This window comes from Malaclemys terrapin, chromosome 7, assembly GCF_027887155.1.
Source record: "Malaclemys terrapin pileata isolate rMalTer1 chromosome 7, rMalTer1.hap1, whole genome shotgun sequence".
NCBI classification, from domain to species: domain Eukaryota; kingdom Metazoa; phylum Chordata; order Testudines; family Emydidae; genus Malaclemys; species Malaclemys terrapin.
In genome coordinates, this window is record NC_071511.1 from 118,759,234 (window position 1) to 118,786,070 (window position 26,837).

At 41.5% G+C, this 26,837-nt stretch overlaps 1 protein-coding gene across 4 annotated transcripts in view; it reads right to left on the reverse strand.

Moving 5' to 3' along the window:
* Nucleotides 1-26,837, reverse strand: part of SHOC2 (SHOC2 leucine rich repeat scaffold protein) — a 104,236-nt gene that overhangs the window by 59,825 nt on the left and 17,574 nt on the right. For all 4 annotated transcript variants that reach the window (XM_054033968.1, XM_054033969.1, XM_054033970.1 and 1 more), the window contains one exon: nucleotides 452-1,397. In XM_054033968.1, the coding sequence (XP_053889943.1) occupies nucleotides 452-1,154 (703 nt within the window). In that variant the 5' untranslated portion in view covers nucleotides 1,155-1,397. The remainder of the gene's footprint in view (nucleotides 1-451; nucleotides 1,398-26,837) is intronic.

The following is a 26,837-nucleotide window of genomic DNA, read 5'->3' on the forward strand; positions in this document are numbered from 1 at the left end:
ATGGTTGTCCAATTGTTATAGATTGTTACAGTGTCCAACATGTTTCTTATAACTATAGTTTATAACGATCCATAATGCATTTTACTGACGTGCTTGTAACCATCTATAACACTTCATATTTATGCCTGTATTGTGCTTATAACATCTATCAATAATTTATTACCCTTTATAAATGGAACCTAAATATCAAATGTGACCCAACATTTTTTAATTAACAGATATACACACAATATATTGATTATACCCCAGCATAATCTAACATCATGGTAATGTGGCTGAGATCCAAAGAAACTAATCTAAGATTCTTCTTGATGATGATGATGATAATAAAAGGAGGGCAGTATCTATAAAAAAAATTCATAAAGCAGTGATCTGTGTGTACCTACCTGCATCACAAAGTGAACTAAAACAAGATTTACCATAAACTTTAAATCACAGTGTAAATGCTTACCAATTTCAGCAGGTAGTTGCTTGATTTTGTTCTCTCGTATGCTAAGCATGGTGAGTTTTGACAAGCTTTTGATATCCTTTTCCACAGTAGTTATACGATTAAAGCGTAGATAAAGAGTGGCAAGAGAATTTAGCCTGTACACCACTGACGGAATTTCTCTAAGTTTGTTATGCCGTAGATCAAGCATGCGCAATTTCTTCAAGTTATCAAGAGAGTCAGGCAAACTGGTAAGCGAGTTCTCACTTAAAGCCAGTGTCATCAGATTCACAAGACAGCCCACCTCTGCAGGTAGAGACTGCAATTTGTTACTGTATAAATAAAGTTCCGTTAACTGTGTCAACTCTTTGATAGATGATGGAAGCATGTGTATAGACCTCTTGGACAAGTCCAAGCGCATTGAATTCTCTTCTCGGCATTTATTTAGCTCTTTGATCACCTCAGCATTGCTGGATTTTTTGCGAGCAGCTGGGGCTGGATTAGGTCGTTTTATTGTGTTGTCTACTGAAAAAGCTACCCCAGGCTGTGCACTACTGGAGTCCTTCTTTCCATCTTTGGCATCTTTCCCTTTGGTCTTAGGCTCCTTTTCTTTGCTTTCTTTCCCAAATCCTCCAGAGGCCTTAGACTCCTTCTCCCGTTCCTTTGCCAATGGGACTTTTGGATCCTTCTCTTTACAGTCTTTTTCTTTTCCTAGATTACTACTCATGGTGATTCAATGTTTAGCAAGCACCACATGAAATCCACTTTTTTCAGTTAACAAAAAAACAATTAATTCACTGCTGAAAGTACAAGGATGCTTAAAACACAAATATGTTGGCTTGAGGGACCAACTTCAGTTGAGTGATACCCATTTGCTACATATTGATTCTGAAGACACTTGTTCCTAATCCTGGTATCGAAAGGTTCAACTTTAAGAGATCAGATGGTCAAATGCTCCTTATTAGAATTTCTGCAACACAAGAGAAAAAAATAAAACAATGTTAATGTAAATATAACTTTCTTTTAGGTTAAATATGGAGTATTTTGATAGCAAGCATGTGGATACTTAATCAGGTCTATAACTTCCCCATATATTTCATATGAAGAACCCAATCCTAACATTCAAATCCCAAGAACGCTGCTTAGGAATGATTGGTATGTAACCTATCACTTAAATCAGCCACTGTACCGGATGGTTGGACGATAGCTAATGTAATGCTGATTTTTTAAAAAAGGCTCTAGAGAAAATTGGTTGAAACTATAGTAAAGAACAGAATTATCAGACACACAGATAAACACAATATGTTGGGGAGGAGACAACAGCTTTTGTAAAGGGAAATCATGCCTCACCAATATATTAGAATCAACAACCATCTCTTAAAGTCAACAAGCATGTGGACATGGGTGATCCAATAGATATAATGTACTTGGACTTGAGAAAAACCTTTGACAAAGTCCCTCATCAAAGGCTCTTAAGCAAAACAAGCAGTCAGGGTATCAGAAAGAAGGTCCTCTCATGGATCAATAACTGATTAAAAAAATGGGGTGGAAAAAAGGTAGGAATAAATGGTTAGTTTTCACAGTGTAGAGAGGTAAACAGTGGGGTCCCTCAAGGATCGGTACTGGGACCAGTGCTATTCAACATATTAATAAATGATCTGGAAAAAGTGGTAAACAGGTGACAAAGTTTGCAGATGATACACAATTACTCAAGATAGCTAATGCCAAAACGGACTGCAAAGAGTTACAAAGACATTTCACAAAACTGGATGACTGGTCAACAAAATGGCAGATGAAATTCAGTGTTGATAAATGCAAAGTAATGCACGTTGGAAAATATAATGCCAACTATACATACAAAATGATGGTCTAAATTAGCTGTTCCCACACAAGGAAGCTCTTGAAGGATCGGGGATAGGTCTCTGAAAACATCTGCTCAATGCACAGCGGCAATCAAAAAAGTTAACAGAATGTTAGGAACCATTAGGAAAGGGATAGGAAATAGCATAATGCCACTCTATAAATCCATGGTATGCCCGCACCTTGAAAACTGAGTGCACTTCTGGTTGACCCATCTCAAAAAAGATAGATTAGAAATGGAAAAAATACGGAGAAGGGCAACAAATATGATTAGGTGTATGACCAGCTTCCATATGAGGAGAGATTAAAAAGACTAGGACTGTTCAGCTTAGAAAAGAGATGACTAAGGCGAGATATGATAGAGGTCTATAAAATCATGAATGGTGTGGAGAAAGCGAATAAGGAAGTGTTATTTACCCATTTACATAACACAACCACCAAGGGCCACCCAATTAAATTAACAGGCAGCAGGTTTAAAACAAACATAAGGAAATACTTCTTCACACAATGCAGTCAACCTGTGGAACTCATTGCCAGGGATGTTGTGCAGGCCAAAAAGTATTACTGGGGCTCAAAAAAGTATTAGATAAGTTTACAGAAGATAGCCATTGATGGACCTATCAGCCAAGATGGTCAAGGACACAACCCCATGCTCTGAGTGTTCCTAAACCTCTGACGGGCAGAAGCTGGGACTGGATGACAGGGGATGGATGACTCAATAACTGCCCTGTTCTGTTCATTCCCTATGAAGCATCTAGCATCAGCCCCTGTCAGAAGACAGGATACTGGGCTAGACGAATTGTTGGGATTTGACCCAGTATGGACATTCTTATGTAATACTACTTTACTGTGGAAGAACTATTAAAAATAAGATGAAAAAGAGTAAGCTTCCATTTTTAAATGTAATATTGCCTTCATTAAAGCGTATGAGTCACCTGCTCCTGTTGCTAGAAGCTAATGCACAACTTTAGTATATTCCGCTGATTGGCGTGTGTGGCACATCTCCCTCTGTACCTGATCCACTGAGGATAAGGATCCATGTTACAACTTTAATCTGAAGAGCCCTGTTCTTTTGTTCAAGCTATAGAGACCCTTGTTTTCAACTATGGAGGCCCCGAGTCCAAGCTCTGGTGTTAGCCAAGCTGAAGTCATCAAGTTAACGTTTCGTATCAAGAAATCTCTTCTAACCTATTCTGAATCACAATCCTCTCTATTTCTGCAATACATTAAACAAAACCTTGTCACCTATCAACAGGTTTGTGGATTTCAAGATGCAAACAAGCAGTTGAAATTAGATATGAAGTTCCATTTCAAACAATCTTACCAAAATAAATAAACAAATACACAAATCAACCAAAAAAGTTTTGAAGGGATATAAACCCTGATCTTGCAAGACAAGCAAACCTGCAATTAAGGTGGCAAGGAAGAAATCTCTCCTACAGGCAGTTTATTCCATTACAGCTCGTTTCAGGATATTTTGCATCTTCCTCTAAAGCATCTGGTATTGGCTACAAGATTTGAATTACCTCTGGTCTGAATCCTGTCCAGCAATTTCTATGTTCCTAAATAAACAGAATTATTAATAGTTCTAATTTGATTAAATCCTGTGACAATTATCAATCCCATGAACCATCTGGTCATTTCAAAACTCACCACCAACACATTTTGAAGCTGCCTCTCAAATACATGTCTGTAAAAGACAATAAAAAGGTCAATTTTATCCTTTGATGCTAACCTGCCCTTTTGCCTACAAAGGCAACATTCCTTAGGAACATAAGAACTGCCATACTGGGTCAGACCCAAGGTCCATCTAGCCCAATATCCTGTCTTTCGACAGTGACCAATGCCAGGTGCCCCAGAGGGAATGAACAGAACAGGTAATCATCAAGTGATCCATCCAGTTGCCCATTCCCAGCTTCGGGCAAACAGAGGCTAGAGACACAATCCCTGCCCATCCTGGCTAATAGCCATTGATGGACCCATCCTCCATGAATTATATAGGTTTTTTTTTAACCCTGTTATAGTCTTGACCTTCACAACATCCTCTGGCAAGGAGTTCCACAGGTTGTGCGTTGTGTGAAAAACTGTGCGTAGTGTGTGTTCTGCAGTATTTGTTGATGAGGAGTTACTTAGCATTCTACAAAAGGGTCTTGTTTGCCTCAACCACAAAAGCTATTTTCATTCTTATCAACACCACGTTAGGAACTGCACTCCCTTTCTGCCACTTATCTTCTGTACTAGTTCATATGGCCCACAGTTACAGTCATAGCAAAATTAAATTTTATACCCTTAAGTAAATCATCAGTAAGAACTGAAGACACTGAAATCTTACAGCTAAACGCAAACTTCTATTAATGTTTAAAATACTCATTCACTTACTTATTATGAATAGGCATACTTGCACGCTCACACAGTTTGTTTCCAGGAAGCCTCTGATATGAAAGTATGATCAGTCACTATCCACCATTTTCAGTCACATCGAAGAGTACCAAAGATGAAAAACAAATCTAAAATGATATATTTGAGGGTGGAAGTTGGAGGAGAGAAGGCTACCATAGTTTTCCCCTTATAATCTGCAGATAATGCTTCCTAATGGCAGAGATGGGAACAGAAGCTTTAACTTCCAGTCCTCTGCTCTGACTTGTTACTTCTATAGCATCATGCTGTCAAGTAATCTCTATGCCTTAGTTTACAATGCTTTTGAGAACTTGCCTGAAACGTGCTAATACTACTACTTTGTACTCTGTAAATTGGATTAAATTTACAGTAGCCTACATGATACCACATTAGTCCCACTTTAATGTACTCAATTGATCCTGTTTTCTTTTAAACCCTTTTGGGGTTTTTTTTGTTTTGCCTTTTTTAAAAAAAGAAAGAATAATCCAGTTTGAACACTCTTATAATAGAAAGCGTCTCTGATGTGGATTCCTCTGAACATGGGCCAAATGGGGTCAATTAACATCAGACACGTTTTCAATTATTAAGACTCCTATGTGACTTTTAAAGTATCCAATAACTTATATGGAGATATACCTATCTCCTAGAACTGGAAGGGACCTTGGAAGGTCATTGAGTCCAGTCCCCTGCCTTCACTAGCCGGATCAAGTACTGATTTTGCCCCAGTTCCCTAAATGGCCCCCTCAAGGATTGAACTCACAACCTTGGGTTAGAAAGCCAATGCTCAAACCACTGAGCTATCCTTCCTCCAACTTGCATTTTGTTCTAGCATAGCAACCCCACTATGTTACATTTTAAACCATTTTTCAGCACTGTATAATTTGTATGCTTTTATGTGGATAGTACAGGAAAGACATTGGCAGAATCCTCAATATACACAAATCCAGGTGGAGCTCAGTTGCCTCACTATCAGCTAACTAAAGAGTAAAGTCTCAAATGGTAGTTAGCTTGTTTTCAGTACAACTAGAATAGAATACAAACGTTTTGAGGCATAAGTCACAATACTGTCAAATACTATTTGAAAGTTTTGATAAATATGGAAAACGATATCAATTTTTTGTTAATACTGCAGGTCACTCAGGATCCAGGTCCCACTGTGCAAGATGCAGTAAAAGCCACACAGTCCCTGCTCCCCAAAATAGCTTTCAATCTAGTCAAATTTAAGACATGGCAAGTGTGTTTTGCCTAATACGTTATAGGCAGCGCAAAAGACGTGGCTCTCAAAGGTATCTGAAAGAGGAGATAGTTCAGGGAGACATTCCATATGTAAGGGATGGCCTGACCTGAAGGGTCCAAATTATTATTTTTTTTTTATATACATTTCAATCACCTATGAGCAATTATTCACAAGTGTACCATAAAATCAGCTTTTGTACTTGCTCAGTAACAGCTTAAGGTTTTCGTTACAAATATAAAACTATAATGAACACACACACACTTTCACCATTACAAAGGCTCCCCACCCCCATTTTTACCTATTTAACCTCTTTCACGTCAGACACTTAAAAAAAAGTATTCCTTTCTATGGTCAGAACAAGACAAAGGGTTACTACCAGATAATTCAATCTTTCATAGCTTTCTTGAAAGCTGATGCTGTCTGCAGGCAGTCAGCTCTGCAACCAAGTGACATGCCGAAATTTAAGACTAACGGCCAGATTCGCAGCACAAAACATACATTCAAAACAGTAAATCAAAAGCAAGGAATGGGAAAAAACTAAATGTTAAATATACTGCACACTTATCTGAAGGATTTTATTTTATTTTGTTTTATTTAAGTTTGAGAATTAAGGCTGTACTGGAAATATACTGCGTCTTTTCAGACCCCCGTCTCTTCAAATTAAATGTTTCTCCTACTCCGAGAAAGATTTGCAACTAGCACTTTCTATCTAGACAAACTTAAAATTAACAGAGAGGAAGCAGTTAGTGAGAAGTTCTTTGGACAAAACACGCCTCTGAAACCAGACTAGGGAACACAGAAATACTGTTAAGTCTGGAAACAAGGTTCTGTAGAAGATAAGAATAAGGAATTGAAGCTGACTACACAGCCACTTTTGCCAAGTCTGATTACACTCGCATCTTGCAATGTAACGGGGCCTTGAATCCTGATGAGTCCTCTGGGGTCTAGTACTATAATTGTAGGTGGAGCTGGTAGCATCCCCTATTGTTAAGGTTGCTTGACACTTCCCCTTATCAGACCCAATGTTTAGTTGGTTATAACTAGGGTCCTACCAAATTCATTGTCCATTTTGGTCAATTTCACAGACATGGGATTTAAAAAATCATCAATTTCACGGTTTCAGATATTTATATCAGAAATTTCAGGGTGTTATAACCATGGGGGTCCCGGCCCCAAAGAGGGTTGCGGGAGGGATCACAAGGCTATTGTAGAGGAGTTGCAGTATTGCCACCCTTACTTCTGCGCTGCTGCGGACGGAGGTGCTCCCTTCAGAGCTAGACAGGCAGAGAGCAGTGGGCAGCATGGTATGGGGAGGTCATCACTTTTGGGGGGAGGTGCAGGGCCGGCCTTCTAGGTGGGTGATCACCCAGGGCCCTACAGTCAGGGGCGCTGTGGTCCCTCCGCCACACACACACAGCCAGCCCAAGTCCCCTTTAACCCCCCAAGCTCTGGGCCCAAAACCAGACAGGGGCAGGACTGGAGGCAAGGGTGCCAGAACCACCAGCTCCAGAATAGGAGAGGCCAGGGGGCTACATCCTCCAATTTTTAACATGGGTGTAGTTTGGGGGGCAGGGATCACCATTCCCCCACCCCGAAACTGCAAGCCTCGGGCAGGCACAGAGCAGTGCCGGCAGAGACTGCACTTCATGGCAGGGGAGCTGATAACAGTGATATCAATGCTCACGTGACTCCAGTGATATGGTAGTCCCAAACTGACCAAGGGAAGGGGGGTGACTCACTTGAGAGTCCAACAGATCCTTTGTTCCGGTGAGGCTGGGCTGGGTTTGTCCCATACATGCCCTGATGAGGTGTGAACTGCCCTTCTGCTCTTGGAGAATTTTTGCCTGGGTTTGTTTTAAGCCATGAGGACACATTTTCAGCCTCGTAACTATATACATGAAATTATAACCTAGAACATTACTATAACAACAATGCTCAGTGCATCATGAGGCTTCCGAAGACACCCGACATGACAAACTTTGCATTGGATACCACACCATCATTTTACAAGGATGAACATGGAGGATGTACGGGGTTCCCCCGAGGCACAGTGTGTCACAATGTGATCATAATTAAAAACTGAATCAAAATGCACCCCACCAGGGAGCCAAATTAAGGTTAACAACCTAATTTAATTCTGGAATTTCTTAACTTTTGAATGCTTAAGTTTGCTACCTTAACAATGTTCTTTAAAATAGTTTGTGTGTGTAGTAATACAAATAGCTGACAACCTATATTTAAGGTTGCAACAAAATTTGCATTTAGCAGGATTTTAGTCCTGCTATCTCACAATTTAAGGACTGAATTTATCCATGAAAATTAATACAGTAACTTGTTTGGTTTTTGTTGTTGTTGTTGTTAAGTTGGTCCCAATCTTCCAAACACTTATGCAAGTGAAGTGCTTTACATTCATGAGTAGTTCTACAGAATCTTGACTTCAATGGAGCATCATTCAAGTCAAAGAGAATACTCATGCATAAATTTAGGCATTTATCTAAGTGCTTGTAGAATGGGGGACAGAATTACTAATTTTACAGAGGCAACAAATGTATTCATGTCTCATTCACATTTTTCAGATCCCTCTAGCTAAAGAACCAGAGTCACCACCAATTCTAAGCTGCACACAAACATTCATATAACATATAACATTTCAAGGAGAGGATTTTTTTCAACTTTTAAAACTTGAGCTATTTTTAGCAAAACAAAGTTGAACAGAACTGGCCAGTTCTGCCAGATACTTCTAGTTTTCAATGCTGTTCAGACTGTGTTCCTGATATACTGAGAAAAAGTAGGTTAGGTAATATCTTTCATTGGACCAACTTCTGCTGGTGAATGAGACAAGCTTTCAATCTTACACAGGAGTTCTTCTTCAGGTACTGATATACTGACAGAGAATATTTTTTAAAACTATTAGGTGATGAAGGGCTTAAGGGGAAACAAGAGGTTACTCTGGCATGGTTGGGGATACCAAGCAAAAGAAGAGTTTCAAGATAATTAAACAAAAATCTCTCTCATAGTATGTTCTGGATATTACTAAAGAAAAACAGATTTTGTGAGATACTGAATATTGTTTTATATGACCAAACTACATTTCCCAGAATTATTTTTAATCCAATTTAACTATGGAAGTCCAGAAGGACACACAATTAAACTCTTTTAAACTAAGTCATCTTTCTTTAGTTGTCTAAAAAAGGACCACCACTATTTAGTTCCTGTATAAAATTTTTCATCTACAGATCTCAATGCACTTTACAAATGGAGGTCAGTTTCATTATCCCCATTTAACAGATGCGGAAACTACCTATCATAACCTGTGGAACTACCTATCATACAGATTATTTGCTGAAAACTTGGGTGACAAAAAGGAGAATAAACCTGAAGAAGTTCTGTTGAATCAAGAGAGCAAAACACTATATAAAAATCTTGGGGAAATTGTATGAAATGGTGGTTATATTTCTATTGTTCAATACAATCCTGAAATGTTTATGTAAAATAACTGCTTTACAGAAAGACAAACTTTTTTCCTGGGTCTCATGCATGGAAACTAGGAATAGTTACTATTGCAATTCCAAGAACAACATGAAATTAATCATCTGCAGCTCATAAATATAAGTACTACTGCTTCCTGGTCAGCAATCAAATGAAACATGGTCCTTCACACAAAGGAAATCCAGCTAACTGGTAACCTGGAAGAGTTGGGGACTCCCCTTAGACTTAGTATCTAAAAGTAGGAAGACATTACAAAGTTTAACAACACAATGGGTTAACAAAAAATTACACTTGCAATATTAGTTATCCTAATATTAGTATTAAGATGTTTTACTTGATGTTGTTTCTAAGTAATATGGACACAGGCTAGCATCATTTCCTGGTAGAGACAAAGAACCAAGAAATAGTAAAAAAAATAACATTAACTACAGAAAAAAAAACTAACACATCTTTTACAGTTGCTTGGACTTACCAATAGCAGTCCTAACAAAGAAGGATTGCTAACAGCCATCTCTTTAAGAATGGTCATTTTCAGTTCCACTTATACATTCAGAGTTAATGGCTCATGTCAGTGTGTATTTGAGTAGGGAAAGTAGATATCTTAAAATAAATCAATCTCGGATCCAGCATATTCCAAAATTAAATGCACTGCCACTAAATTATAATGCACTGAGATGTAAAATATGACTAATTTTAATACACCAAGAAGTTTACCTATATAAAAGAGGACTGCTATTGCATCACATGTAATTCTGAAAGGATGACCATTTTCCCCACTCAAACACAGCTCACAAAAAGAAACATTTCACTTACTCTTTTATGAATATTACGTGTACCAAAGGAGTCAGGTATAGCATTACCAGAAAACAGATCGTAACTACAGTCAGAATTGGTGAGCAGCAATTCAAATCCATAACAAAAGGAGAAAAACACTTTGAGGATCCAACTCTGACCTAGGAAACTCAGTTTAGTCAGATTTAAGGAGGGGTTTTCTTTTTGAGGGGGGAGGAGTGAAGTTCAAAATGCTATTTTAGTAATTTTAGCACCCCCACACAAATAAGCAGACAACCAAAATCCTTAAAAATATACCTTCCTGAAAGTACTGAAATTTTACTGAGGAACAGTATGGGATGTATCAGAAAAATATTCCATTATACCATAACTTAGCACATATGGGAAAGCAAAGAATAGGTTTTTTTAAATTAGCTGAACCAACTGCAAAGGATTTCCCTCTTCTGCACCCCCAACCACACTACTTTCATTTGAAAACCCAAATAACCCGAGCCAATCAGCCTGCTGCAAAAGAAGCAAATTCTCTCCCACAATTTACAGGCTTCAGACATCTGACCTATAGCTTTTTCATCTACAAAAGGGGTATACAGACTTATGCTACTGCAACCACCTCCAGAGCAGTTGGGATGAACTGCTCAGTCAGTCACCAGATGGCTGCATTACTGCTACAAAAACAAAGCCTGACTTTAGAAAGCATATAGACACCATGACAATCATTGACCATCATATGTATGACTGGCCTGCATCAACTGTTTTTATAAGTGTGGGCATCAGGCAGAATACCAGCAAAATGAAAAGACGGTATTGTAACACCCCCATACAAGAGTAAAGGACATAGGCGCTGACTTATTTTTCCCACCTCCACCCTGAGGCCCCACCCCAACTCAGCCTCTTCCTGACCCCACTCCACCCCCTCCTGATGCTCCACCTTTTCCTGCCTCCACTTCACCCACTCCTGAGGCTCCGCCCTCTCTCTGCCTCTTCCCCACTACGCTCCAACCCCTCCCTTAAGACTCCTGCCCACCAGCCGCTTGCTGCTCTCTGCCCTCCCCAAGTGCCTCGCCCAGCTGCCAAACAGCTGTGGCTGGTGGGTGGTGAGCACCCAGTATTTTCTTCTCTGGGTGCTTGAGCCCCGTAGCACCCACAGAGTCAGCGCCTATGGGAAAGGATCTCACACTGAGTGTGGCAACAACAAACTAATTTAATTATTTTCAGTCCCTGGAAAGGTCTTCTCTCACGTGCTTGGTAGGACGCAGCCGCTTAACAGACATCATCTACAGCAACAACCAGGTTTCACTCCTAGGCAGTCAACAATCAACTCTATCCTTACTCTCCAGCTTCTGCCTGACTTGCATTGAGAATTTAACCACCTGCTTTACATGGCATTTATCGATATCAAAGTGGCTTTTGATTCAGTTGACAGGTCAGCACTTTGGCTCCCACTGAAAGGTGCTGGCGTCCCAGCTGTTCTGCTAAATCTTGTGCATTATCTTCACACTTGTACCTGTGTGAGAAGGCACACTGCTTCATGGCTTTCACCACATTTCTCCACAACCTCGTGCATGCAACAGGGATGAATTCTCACTTTGGTACTACTCGGTTGAGCTATCAACTGGACATTAGGACTTGCCGCTCCACTCACCAGAATCAAGGTTGGTCAAGAATTATTCACCAGTCAAGACTACTATGGGGTTGAACGTCTCAAGGCAGAATCTCAGAGCTGGGCCTAGTGCAGGTAGGGTCGAACACTGTGGAGAGCACTGACGAGTTCATCTACCACGGTCACTCTGGCTGCAGGACGGTCCTCAGTAGACTATGCACATTTGATATGTATAAAAGCTAAATAAAAAAATGTTAATTGGCTTGAAGTTAGCAAATTTAGTGCTCATGAAAGGTGCCAGACAGTTATCCTGGGACAGCATTTCACAGTTCAGGAGTGGTGTAAACAAGCATTCCAGCTGGCACTCAGTTTATGTGGTATAGTTCACTGAGACCACTAAACTCATTTCACTCAAGCCAATGAACAGTGAGATGGTAACTTTCAGACTATAACAACCTGGTCTGAATTCAGTATGTAAACCTATGAGCTCCATGGTGCACACAAGCAGCAGCTTATGTCAGCACACATCCAGCTCTGTGGGCTCATGGCATGGGACAATGGGTTGGCTGAATGGATTGGCTAGGAAAACCAGTTCAACCAAATTTCTCTGCAGGGTACTCAAAGTGGGGAGTGGAAAATTCTCAGCAGCAGAACAAAGGAATCAAGTGTTGCTGGTGGGACATATTAATTTGAGAAACTCACTAACTCAGAAACAGGAAGCTTTAGGTAGGACAGAAGAAGCGACAGGCATGCTTTCATGGGAAGGGAGAGGGTATGGTTGAAGTGCAGGAGTGGCCACGGTCAGAGAAAGCTGGCTGACCTAGAAAGGCTCCTTGATTCTGAGGAGAAATCCTGAGCTATTGGAGAAGGATCCCAGACACACCAAACCCAAGAATTCTCTAGAGCCGTGAGGAAACTGAGGCAGGGAAAAATCTGTATAGGTGTGTATTATTTTGTCTCAGTATGCGTATTTCCCACACTGCTAGGTAAAGATTAAGTCGTGTTTTAGAATCCTGTGCAACGTGTGTCTGTTAGCATTCACTGTTATGGCTCTGAAAAGTTAAATTGTAAACTCAGAGTACCCACATGGCTGGAGATGTGGGGAAACTGTGTTTAAACTGTGGGGAAGCCTGATGGGTCAGCTCTAGTTCCAGGGGATAGGCAGATGGAAAGTGGGGTCCTAGCTCTCAGGAGGAGGTGCTATACAGAGGAGCAGTACCCAGAGTATGCCTAGAGATGCCAAGCCAGGGACAGTGCTTGGACTCTGTTCACACTCCTGAGACAAAGCCCAAGAGGCCCAACGGGCTGGGAGTGTCCAACCAGAGGAGGAGCTCTACTGTGTGTGCACACGCGCATGTGTGTGGGTATCAGAAAGTATATTACAATGCCTCAAATTTCAAAACACTTCAACCCACTACAGGATCCTTTATATATCAATTGCATATTAAAAGCCTAACAAGCAACGTCCAATACTGCCAAAATGAAGAAAGTGTTGTAATGAAAACAATACTAGTAGAAAGGCACCAGTGTATTAACATATACTATACATTCACATCTTCTACTAACTACTTGTTTCCATATTTTCACTTCTGTCCTTTCTGGAATATTATCTTGCATGGCTAACATACAATATTCCAGTCTTAAAATACCATTTTGTATTGGTTTGCAAAAAATACCAGAACTCGGCATGTATTTAGCATCTAACTCCTGAAAGCAGGTGATATTAACACACAGACAGGTAGCTTCTGCACATGTGGTTCCTCAACATGTACATTTTGAGTGTGCTCACTGTTGCCATGGTAATTTGTAGTGCCACCAGGCAGTGTAATCTTGCATAAATTATGAAATCTGAAAACTACAAATTGTCATGTGAAGTGAGTTTGGAGCCCCGCTGGGCAGAGCCTGCATAAAAATATACACGGCCCCAATGGTGGTACTGACAGTCTCAGCAGAGACCAAGAACTAGGAGTTATGTCTGTTCAGGCTGCAGTTGAGGCACATTTAGGAGCATGGAGAACAAAACAATATACTGACAAGTTTCAGAGTAACAGCCGTGTTAGTCTGTATCCGCAAAAAGAAGAACAGGAGTACTTGTGGCACCTTAGAGACTAACAAATTTATTAGAGCATAAGCTTTCGTGGACTACAGCCCACTTCTTCGGATGCATATAGCATATAGCTATATGCATCCGAAGAAGTGGGCTGTAGTCCACGAAAGCTTATGCTCTAATAAATTTGTTAGTCTCTAAGGTGCCACAAGTACTCCTGTTCTTCTTAAAACAATATACTGTCACTGCGTGTACTGTACCTGTTTTGTGAATACAAGACTTAAGCTTTCAAAGCTGTATGTCACCTTTCGCCATTGCAAAAGGTACAAACTCACATCTTTCAAGAAGACCTCTATTAATTTCTCTGTCAAAGAAGGCTACATTGCTGTAGTGAAGCTTTCTTCCTTCCCTCTGTGGGGAAAAAACAAACTTCACTACCACCACGTGATCATTCCCCTCTATTCGGCATTGGTGAGGCCTCACCTGGAGTACTGTGTCCAGTTTTGGGCCCCACACTACAAGAAGGATGTGGAAAAACTGGAAAGAGTCCAACGGAGGGCAACAAAAATGATTAGGGGGCTGGAGCATATGACTTATGAGGAGAGGCTGAGGAAACTGGGATTGTTTAGTCTGCAGAAGAGGAGAATGAGGGGGGATTTGATAGCTGCTTTCAACTACCTGAAAGGGGGTTTCAAAGAGGATGGATCTAGACTGTTCTCAGTGGTAGCAGATGACAGAACAAGGAGTAATGGTCTTAAGTTGCACTGGGGGAGGTTTAGATTGGATATTAGGAAAAACTTTTTCACTAGGAGGGTGGTGAAGCACCGGAATGGGTTACCTAGGGAGGTGGTGGAATCTCCTTCCTTAGAGGTTTTTAAGGTCAGGCTTGACGAAGCCCTGGCTGGGATGATTTAGTTTGGGATTGGTCCTGCTTTGAGCAGGGGGTTGGACTAGATGACCTCCTGAGGTCCCTTCCAACCTTGATATTCTATGATTCTATGATCACTAGAAGTTGCCCTGTTACCAGATTCTGCAATAATTACTCTAAAAAAGGCACTTACTATTTTGCTACTATTGAATATGAATTTCTCAAGAGGGAGCTATTCACATGTATTTCATTAATCTCCTTAGAGGGAGGATGTGGACACAGAGGGAACTTTGTTTAGCATGGAAGAGAACACCCATGCTAAAGCAAGCAGCAGATCCTTTCCTTTTGCTCATTCATTTCCCCTCAGCAACATAGCAATATACCAGAGGGTGAGGAAAGAAGAGAAAGCGAAGAGGTGATAACTGTGTAATATATTCTCTATTATACACTTAATTTATTTGAAAACTGCCTTGCTACCTTGACAACATAGGGGGGCCGGACTGGGCCGCGCCTCCTCGCATCCCCCCCCATGCTGTCACCACCGCCCCCGCTTACCTGCTGCCTCCCTGTTTCAGGCTTCCCGCGAACATTTGATTTGCGGGAAGCAGGGGATGGGGAGGAGAACGGGGGCGGAGCATTCTGGGAGGGGGCGGAGTTGGGCTGGGGACTTTGGGGAAGGGGCAGAGGCGGGGCGGGGCTGGGGGTGTTGTTGGGGCGGGGCCGGGGCCCCATGGCGTGTCCTCTTTTTTTTTTTTTATTAAAATATGGTAACCCTACAATTGCATATTGTATTATTTGCTTCCTGTGCTGTGTTACTGTGCTCTGTTAAACAGTTGCCACATTTCAACCAAAAGATAGTTGTATTGCAGTGGTGCTTGAAGTGATTCTTACATATGAGTTGCAAATCCATAGACAAATTTATAAAGAGCTTTGGAAACTCTGTGGATAAAAAGGTACTATATATACATAGGTTTGTTATGCACTGTGACAAGAAGGTGCAGAATAAAATTATACTCAAGTTTTTTCGGAATCTCCAAATGTTTGCCACTAACAGCAAAGCAGATTTAAAAATACCAAGAAGCAGTGAAACCCAGTTTAAGGAGTATTCAACCTGGCACATGCATATTATAGGCAGAAGTAGCAATATCCTTAAAGTTGTCCAACATTTCTCATTATAAGACCCTCTTTTCAGTTGCTTATAACTTTGCCATACTTAAACTGTATGGGCTGAAATTTTCCAAGTCTGGTGTTTGCCTAAGACTGAATTGGGGTGGGGGGTGTGTGATTTCAGCTAAAATGATTCAACCATTTCCGATAATGAGACCTGAGAAAAATACATTTTGTCCATGTTAAAAAAAATTCTTATAACTGTTTCATTGAGAAGCTCTAGTGCCCTTCCAGCTTTGAAGCAGGCACCTGAAATTTGGCTTGGGATGGGGGAAGGGTCTTCTGGTGTCAAGGATGTGCGCCTTTTCCCATCCATCTGAAAATTCACCAAAATCGGGCAAAGTTATAAAACTCTTAGAGACTTGTTGCAAGTCTGGCAACTAAAATCTCTGAAAATTTCATCTGCACTGAGCATGAACCATCCCCTCACAGCTTCTACAGGGCAACCACACTGCACATGGGCCATCCCCCATACAGCAACTGAGTATGCTCCATCCTGCACCTGCAGGGGCTGAGCAAAACTCTCTCTCCAATTGCTCCTCCAATTTGCTGGGGGCTGCAGTTGATTGGGCCCTACCAGTGGGGCCCTACCAAATTCACAGTCCATTTTGGTAAATTTCACGGTCATAGTATTTTAAAAATATTGAATTTCATAGTTTCAGATATTTAAATCTTAAATTTCATGGTGTTGTAAAAAGGCATGAATACGTATTTAAAAAGAAACATATAAAGCCCTTAAGTCAGCATTTCTCAAACTGAGGGTCCTGACCCAAAAGGGGGTTGGCAAGGCTATTGTAGGCAGTATTGCCACCCTTACTTCTATGCTGCCTTCAGAGCTGGACAGTTGGAGAGCGGCGGCTGCTGACTGGGCGCACAGCTCTAAAGGCAGTGCCACCAGCAGCAGTGCAGAAGTAAAGGTGGCAATACCATACATGCCACCTTTACTTCTGCGCTGCTGCTGGCAGCAGCACTGCCTTCAGAGCTGGGCACCTGACCAGCAGCTGCCATTGTCCAGCCGCCCAGCTCTGAAGTTAGTGCAGAAATAAGGGTGGCAATACTGCGACCCCCCCATATAATAACCTTGCAACCCCCTTTAGACCTAGACCCTCAGTTTGAATATAGGGTAAAAGTACACAAAAGTACAGATTTCATGGTCCATGACGTGTTTTTCACGGCCGGGAATTTGGTAGGGCCTTAGGCATCGCCATACAGCAGGGAGTCAAGGAGACTGACCCTCTTGGGCTCTCAACACTTCCCTGATACCAACCAGGAAGTGCATGGAAAAGGAGAAAACAGCCTGACTGGAATGCAGAAGGTTGAGCAACAAGGGGCAAGGAAGAGAGGCAGGGCAGAAGGGCAAGGGAAAAGAGCATGGTCTGGTAACCATGACAGCACATTCCCATATGGAACATGGACTTGAACCCAGGATTCCTAAGTCTCAGCATTCTTTCTCTGTGAAGCTACTAGCTGTGAAACCCACTGGCAAAGCATGTGACTCCATCCCCCTGTAGTGGTAGGTCTACATAAAAGATAACTGCCTTCGACTGCTGTTATTTACTTCACTAGTTCAAGTGGTACAGAAATTTTCTGTGAGTCTAACCTAAATCTGCTGATGAACCCACATGGGAGGGTTAACATGGTTCCACTTGATGGAATGTTTTCAATTATTAAACATTTCAAAACCTTAGGAAATTACATCCAAACAACAAAATTAAAAAAATAAGGTTGCAAAGTCAAGCACTAAAAGGTTAGGAATGCCAGTGAAACCTTGATTGGGCCCCTTAATCCCAAATGTGGGTGCGCATGTGCATCATGCGCCAGAGCTGCAAGTTTTTCAGCAGGAGTGTCCGTTGACCCGGCCGCCTTACATTGCCACGTGCTCCATGTGAGGTTATAAGAGACCATGCAGGGTGATGTGTCCTCAGTCTCCCACTTACCACAGCATAGAGTGTTCACAGCAGAAGGGAAGGTGGGCAGGTATTGGAATACAAATAGGGACCACACATCTCGAAGAACCTCCAATTACAGGTAAGTAACCGCCTCCCCTTCTTCGAGTGGTGGTCCCTATATGTATTCTAAAGGTGGGTGAATACAGAGCAGCGATCAGCTCAGAGGTGGATGCGAGAACGCGATGGGTAAAGCCTGTTGCAGGATGACATGGCCTACAGTGGTGTCTGCAGCTGCCCACAGGTCAATGGCGTAATGCGCTGTGAAGGTGTGGACAGAGCGCCATATTGCCACATAGAGGATCTCATGCCAGGGGATGTCTGCCAGGGAGGCAGAGGTGACCGTGTGCGCTCATGTGGAGTGTGCCGTGATCCTGCCGGGCAATGTCACATTGGAGCGCGCATAGCATTCTGTAATGCACTTAGAGATCCAACTTGATATGCAGTGCGAGGAAAGGGCCTGCCCTCTCGACCGTTCCACGACGGCTACAAAGAAGTGTGATGAGGCGCGAAAGGCGCAAGTCCTGTCCAAGTACAAGGCCAGTGTCCTGCGACTATCCAGGGAGTGCAGTGTCCTATCCATGGGAGTGGCATGGGGTTTAGGATGGAAGACAGGAAGACGGATGGACTGGTTCAGATGAAACTCTGAGACAACCTTCCGGAGGAAGTTGGGGTGACAGCGCAGGGAGACCTTGTCTCTATGGAAAACTGTATACAGGAGGTCAAGTCATCATAGCCACCAGTTCCCGGACCCGCCAGGCAGAGGTGATGGCCACCAGGAAGAGGAACTTCCTGGATAAGTGGGCTAGGGAGCATGTGGCAGGTGGACACGGATCAAGTTGAGCACAGGGCCCAAGTTCTTGATCTCCAGGACGTAGTCTAAGACAACCGGCATAGAGATAGCGTGGAGGGGAAGGTGTCAGCGTTTTGACCAGGAGGAAGAAGGAGGGTGTCACCCTTGGAGTCCTGTCCCCCCGCCCCTCCAAAGCAGTAAAACTTGCAGTTTGTATGGGTTGCAGCGCAGGGTCTTCATGAGGGCCAAGAGGGTAGCGAAGCTGTCTGCGGAGAGGAAGGCTTGCGTTATGATTGAGCCTAGGTGCACTCTGATGAAGTGGATCGTCTGTGTTGGGAGGAGCACAGACTTCTCCAGGTTGACAAAGATGCCCAACAAGGCAAGAAGACACTGGAGGGCCATGACTGCTGACACCACCTCAGCAAGGGATGGAGCAATCAACAGCCAGTCATCCAGGTAGGAGAATACAAAGTGCTTCCCTTGGTGGAGGTGGGTCATTATGACCCCGCAAAGACTTTGGTGAAAACCATGGCAATGCTGAATGGAAGGACCCATAATGGATAGCAGTTGTCGCCCACACAGAAGTGAAGAAACTCGCGGTGGGCCAGGTGGATATTGATATGGAAATGTGTCTTTCATGTTGAGGACTGCAAACCACGCCCCCTGGGGGAGGAGGGAATGATGGAAATGAGCATCACCATCTAGAACTTGGTCTTTCTGATGAAAGTATTGAGTAAGCAGAGATCAAGGATAGAGTGGAGGCCCCCGTCCTTCTTCGGGATGAGAAAAGTACGAGGAATAGAAGGCACTGATAATGAAGGGGACAGGCATGTGTTTGATAGCACCCTTTAAGGAGGGCGTCTGCCTCAACATTGAAGGAGGATGTTATGGGCGGAGCTCCCCAGACAGAGCCCAGGAGCATGCCCTGGTGAGGTGGGAAGGTGAGAAATTGTAAGGTGCCACAAGTACTCCTGTTCTTTTTGAGGATACAGACTAACACGGCTGCTACCCTGAAACCTGTTGTGTAGCCGTATCACACGATCTCCAAAACTCATCGATCTGTGATGATCTTGACCCAATGGTGGGCGAATACAGCAAGATGGCCCCCAAAGATGGCACAGGGGGCCACAGGCAGTGATGTGGGGGTTTCGCAGTTCTTGACCATCACATCAAAACTGGGCCTTCTGCTGGTGGCAAGGCATGGCGGCGGCGACAGTAGCCGAGGACTCTAGGAGTAGGGGCACCAGTGGGCCCGCTCTTGGTACTTAGTGTAGGTAGGTTGGCCAGCATGGGAGCTTCTAGAACTGTGGCTTAGATCAGGGGTTCTCACAACAAATGTTTTGGTGGCCTCAGAGTGCGGCCACCAACTCTTGCTGGTGACAGCACTGATACTTTTTCCTAAAATTATTTATTTTTCCTAAAGTTAATGAAGTAATATGCACATATATACATCCAAATAATTGTAATTTATTTATGTAAGGCTTTGGGTTTTTTTTTGCAGACTCAATAATAAAAATAATGCACAGTTATCTATTCTTTACTGGACCTAAGAACAGAAACACAAATAAGGTGCTTTGCATGTTCTTGTCTTTTTTATTATTGTTTCTTTTGCTTTTTTGGTAAAAGTGGTTGTCTGTACAACGGTTCTGAAGTAAATTTTAAAATGCTTTGACATCACAGAAGGCCAAATAATAATGAAAAACATATCTGGGTGGCTTGGGTCTGGGGAGGGAAGGTATAGCTACGGCCGACCCGGAGCTCCTTTGGCTGGGGGGGGAGGGGTGTGTCGGGGCTTCGGCCAGCCCAGGGCTCCTCCAGTTGAGTTGGGGCTTCTGTGGGCAGGGGGCTTGTGACTCCAGCCATGGGGCGGGGCAGGGGATCACAGGGCTCTGGCTGCGGGTGGAAAAGGTGGAGTCAGGGGCTAGCCTCCCCAAAGGGGGGCTCCACCCACTGCCCATACGCCCACCACTCGCCTCCTCACCCCCACCCCCGCCACTCACCTCCTGCATCCTTTCTCAGTCCCCCACCCACCACTTGCCTCCTCACTCCCCTGCCACAGACACCCCCCTGCCAGCTGCAGGTCAGGTGGTCAGTAATATATCCCTACTGCTATATTCTTATTATTAGAGCATGGAATTACTATCCATAGAGATTCTATGGTACAGTTTGATTCATTTAAGATTTTTACTTAATTTGATTCTATGCTTTTTCTCACATATAGTGCCACTGCCCCCACCAGCACAACCTGTTCTGTCCTTCTGATATATTTTGTATCCTGGTATTACTGTGTCCCATTGATTATCCTCATTCCACCAAGTTTCTGTGATATCTATTGTATCAATATCCCCATTTAACTGATTTTGTTATATTTAATCTGTAGCATGTTGAGTATGCTAACTTTAGGAACAGGCATTTCCTCTTGCACACCCATTAGCTATGACAACCCCTGGGGGAGCCAGAAGCCACTGAAATTATAAACAGGTCTGCATGGAATATTCCACCCGGTGCATAAAGTTTTCCACATGTATCATTGGGAGCCTTGTACCATTATCAACTTTGTGAGAACAGCACTTACAGTTTCAATTTGCAGGAAAAACTTTACTATAAGATGAGAATCCTTTTTCAATTTCAGCAACTTCCCTGTCTCTAGAACCACCCTCTCTCAAGAACCCCCTGCTCCTGGCCCCCAAAACCACTCCTAGCTCTTTTCCTGCCCCTAATAAAGCCTGCCGAGATCATTCTCCCATACAGACCTGCAGAAGCCCTCTCTCAAGCTCTTTACAAAGAGCATGTGCACCTTCCGTTCACTCTTCACTATGCAGGTGAGTTAGCTATACACACTGTACCCTTTCTTAGCTGCACATCTTATGAGCTCAGCATGCAAACCCTGAGTTAAAAATGTAATGCTTATGAACAAAATCGTTTCATAAGGTCACATCTCTGAAATCAAAACCAAATTCACCAGAATACTCAAGACACTCTTGATGATTATTAGCATGTGTCTAGGCCGTAGACCTCATTACAAATGGAGTGTTTTTTAATAAATACAAAATTGGGAAGGCTTTTCCACCCATTCCCTCCTGCTTTCCAAGAGATGAACTCTGTTTTCTTAAACTTTAAACTAAACTAAGCTTAACAAATAAATAAATTATTTTTTGATAAAACCCAACCCAAGCCTGGAAAATTTCAGCCAAATTGAGTTTCCATAAAATATATCTATATCTATCTAGATAGATATAGATAATAATACAGGTGTTTACAATGGAAACCATCAACCCCAAATATGATGGCCTCTACAGCTTCTGATATAATTTCATACTGACCCTCTGCTCATCTTCAGAGCTTGCTTTCAAAAATTTCTCAGGTCCTTTGCATGTGAGAAATAGGACTCTCTTTTTAGGAACAAGAAGCAGGAACTAGCTCTTCATTCTGGATTCTTTATCTCCTGAACAAATTCCATAATACTTAACAGAAGACCTTGCCTTTAGTATGGACAATCCAGCTTTATGAAGGATCTTCCTAAACTTGTTTACTGCCATCTCTTGGATCACCTTTCTTTAGGGTCACTGCAGGCAATTCCTCTAATGACTTCAACTCTAAAATCCTGGTCCCAATGCATCTGCATTTAAGTTCTCATACAACTTGCACCTACGCTTCTTTTGTATTCTTATTTCTCCTTTGTTTTATATTATTAGGTTGTTTAATGCTTGTTTTAATTTTATAATTAAATTGTATAATGTACAGTTTAAATAAAAAGTTAATTAAAAACGAAGCATCAGTAATAGGAACCCAATTCCCAATCTAGCTGATTCTCTTCATTACATCTAAGGCTATATTAGATACACGCATTCTATCAGGAGAATCCTTTTTCTTCCAGAAATTGCATGTGTAACTACATATGGCAAAAATATGGTATATCAATTTATGGCATAGAGTTGAGCTTTTACTTGCTTAGCTAATAATTCTTAATAGCCAGCCATGCCAACAGGTCCATGAAAAAACTGTACTAGTGGTGTCAGTTATAAAATTGTTAGTGGAGACAGAACATTTTTATAGGATCCAGTAATGCTGCTGCAGTTGACTTTTTGGGGGGAAGGAAACAAGATAGTACAGGTTAATTTCTTGGCAATGAAATGCTGGTTTAGAAATATGCATGCAGCACTACCTACTAGGGGCCAACACAACAGCACTATCCCCACCAAATCTGGAACAGAGGAAAGCAGCAGAAAATCCACACCAGAAACCTAAACAACATCGGAAGGAAGAGTCAGATTGGCAGTGCCTTCCTAAAAGCCTCTCTGTGGAATGACACAAGAATACAGCCAAGTGGAGGGTGGCAGGGGACAGCCAGCCTATGTGGCATCATTTCATAGCAAACTAAGAATTTTCATCATGAAAGTTAATGTTGACCGCAAAGAGAAGTCATCACCACAAAGAGGCAGTCAGTCCCTGTGAAGATTTCTTCACAGACCTGGACATTCACACAGCTGAGGACAAGAGTTCCTACCTTCTCTCACAGGAACATTAATTGGGGACTCAGTTTTGTGCTTCCATGAACGTTCCCAAAATAGGGCATAATTTGATTCTAGACATTTAGAATATGGAGTATGTTGCTCGTCAAATACTAAGAGCTCATTGCAGGACTGGGACCTAAGACAGGTGAGATACTTGGCCCCATCTACTAAGGTGTTCCTTTGTGTGGAAATGAACAGAAAACGTTGTTGTGTAGAGCCATTTTAGCACTCAGGATTGGATAAGAAATCTAGTACATCACCACACAAAAAATGTTTAAACATAATGCATCTTTTTTTTTTTTTTTTTTTTTTTTTTTTTGAAGTTTAGCAACACAAGTCAAACTACTCTGAAGTCAAAAATTACTGTAGATTAACGAAGTAGTGAACACTGTTGTTTTCTGAACTATGAGCCTGATAAGATTAGTTTGTGCATGCTTACAATTTTGAAAAATGCTGTCACAATAAATTGAGTAACTTCACAGGAACAAGGATTGAACTCACAACCCTGGGTTTAGCAGGCCAATAAAGATGCCTTCCTTCATAAGAAAAAATATGGTCCTTTCTAAGCAGATTCTTCAAAGTCTGCTAGGATGAGACTTTTTTTTTAAAACATAAAACAAATGTCTTCAATGACATTTCTACTGTTAACAGAGAAGAAAAACATGATTTCTTCTTGCCATGAACCAGTTGGACACTAAAAACTCTTTAAAATGTTTTAATCATTTTTGTACTGTTTAAAAAAAAGTGCAACAGGAGCAACTCGTGTATCTTAAAGTTTCCTGTAACCTAACAAAGAAAAAAAAAAAATCAGAAGTGAACAAAACTACATAAAACAGTTTGGATCAAACGATTCAAGCTCCAGGGCAGCTCATCACTACATGAGAGTTCATACTATTGGTATTGCTGACATACAAAAAACAAAAGGAAAATTCTACTGCATACTGATTTTTAATGAATTCACTTATTTTTACCTCTTTTTGTCCTTCATGTTAGACGAAAGCAAGTGTGTTGTTTATAAATGTTCTAAGTAATTCGGCAAGAAGTCATCATCCTTTCATGTTTATATAATCTATTTGTGAACATTTAAACTGCTCACATAATGTCCACACTAAAAGTACAGTGAAGCCTTAAACAGTTCTGATTCAGACAGGTCAAAGCAAGTCCAATCCAAAACAGTACGTAACATGAGTACAAACCATTGACATCACTTGTGTGTGGATTTACAAGCCTGACAGAGTCCTAACAATTAATTCTTACTATGATAACTTTTGCTATAGTAGACAAGGCCTTAGATGTCTACAGGTGGTAGCACTTCCAGAATAAGACACTAGAATTGGAGCCAATATTTAATTCTACAAGAATACTCTGCTGTGCAGGGAATAGCTAAGGAGCAAAATAACTGGAGAAGAAAAAAAAAAGAGCTCTGAGACCAGAAGAGGAGGAGAAAACACAGGAGATAAAACTGAACCTCAAACAAAAGTAAGAAAATGTTCTAGAGATTGATGTTCACATTTTATTTGTTAAGCACAAAACACTTCCTATCAAATTGGTCCTCGTCTACATCACTCAAATTCCTAGCCAAAAAATGCTAATATAATTCTCAAATGAGTACTGCTTAATGTTCTGCACTGAGCATCCTTGTAATTGGTTATTGTTTAGTATATTTAAAAGCATTGAATGCTGTAAACTTACGGTTACTGGAAGAGAGGAAAATTTTAAGATGTGCAAAATGAGATCAACTTACAGAGTGGTATATTCTGTGGGGACCAAGTTCAGCCCTGGGATAAAAAGGACAATTTCCACTGAAATTAACTGGGGTCCTACTTATGCCAGGGCTGAATTTGGTTTTATGACAGTTGGGGATGATGTAGACTGAAATGTGTGTGGGAGAAATGAGGGCCTTTATCATATACTCCTTTGTGAGTTGCTTTTCTTGTACTCCTCCTTTTAGCTCCATGCATGTAATTTACATTTGTTTTGCATACCAAATCCGTGCAAGTTAAAACAGGTATAATTGTAAACTAGCGTATGACCAATTTACACAACCATTTGCCCTATCACTAAATTAAGCCCAGAGGACAACAGTAGTTGAAGACATTTACTCCAGGCTGCATTTAGCTAAGCCTCACATGTTTTCGAATTTTTGTTTCCCTATCTTGATAACATTTTAGATTTGTAAAATTTAAAGTTAGTTTTTGAACCAGGAGCTCTCAAATTTCTTCTTTGAAAGGGATCACCACCTCTCAGAAATGCACTTCCCTCTCCCATTCACAATCACGTAACATCCTTGCGGCAATTTCATCAATTGCCTACATGGAACAAGTAATAGCAGGAAGGTATTTAATGAGTTTTTAGATGTCTTAACTAAATACAAGCACCATACAACAAGCCAGCTCTCTACAAACCACTAAGCAAGCACTGTTTGTGAATCTGTTTTAAACAATTATTTTTCACTTTTTATGTTGATCTACTTCTTACATTACTTTAAGTTTGGGCAAAAAAAAAATCAGCCAGTCAGTTTCTTTCAAGTGCTCAAACATTGCACCATTCTGCTAGTATGCGTGGCAAATACTGCAGGGGAAGTTTATCTAAAAACTTTGTTTGACCTGCTCTACCTTACAAAGTGTGGTTGACATAAGCCACTTTTGCACTGACCTAGCTGTGCACGTGTCTACACTTAAATTTGTCTCCCACCGATGTAAGTGCCCCATCACAGGGACACAGTAAAACCACCTCCCCAACCAGCATTGAGCCATGGTCAATGTATAGACATGGGATGGAAACAGTTGCAGGCTGGGAAGTTGACCCCCTGCTCCCAATCACACCTGCATGACTCGTTTCTGCCCCATCATGCATTACCAAAACTTCCCAAAAGACAGTGTGCTGTATGGTGGCAGGTTGCACATTGGGATACCTATCTACAGTGCACTGCACTATGAATCAACACAAGCACTCCTGGTGAGTACGCACAGCGCTGAAGCAAAAAGCCAAGTACACATGCACTGTACTAACTGTGGCAGCTTTATGCCGACATAACTTGTGTTGACCAAAGTTTGTAGTGTAGACACTCCCTTAGAGGATTTGGGGGGGAGGCTGTGGGGGGGTTAAATCATGGAAATATTTCTATTTGTCTTTTGTTTGGTTAAAGTTGTTTTAAAAAAAAACCTATGTTTTGGGCCAAATTTAACCCAAGAACTTTTTAAGAATTACAGATCTAATTGGAATGTAGTAATTCAACTGGAATTTGAGTGGCTAACTATGAAAATTGTATCTTTATAGATATAAGTCAGGTGTCCTTCCTCAAAGAAAAATATTGCTCCAAGTACATAACTCAGTGTTTCACTGGCTATACATCCTCCCAGAACATTTTACTCACTGCTCCACCTGGTTTCCTTTCATTGGAATACTGTTTACCACTTAAATTACATAGGATACTGTGCAACATTCGGAACCATATAAACACACAAATTATGTAACCACTGGATTTCAAAAATTTTGCCTGACTACAAATGTTCAGGGATAAATATTAGCGATAACATTTGGAAAAACCATGTTAAATGTTTTAAGAGCATACACTACTTTATTTTTAGATTAGGAAAATGCTACATGTCATGTTTGCTTCCTGAGTTCTATATAATGGTGGAATCTCTTACTGGAATGTCTGAAAAATGTTTTACATTCCTTTAAAAGTTAATTGTTT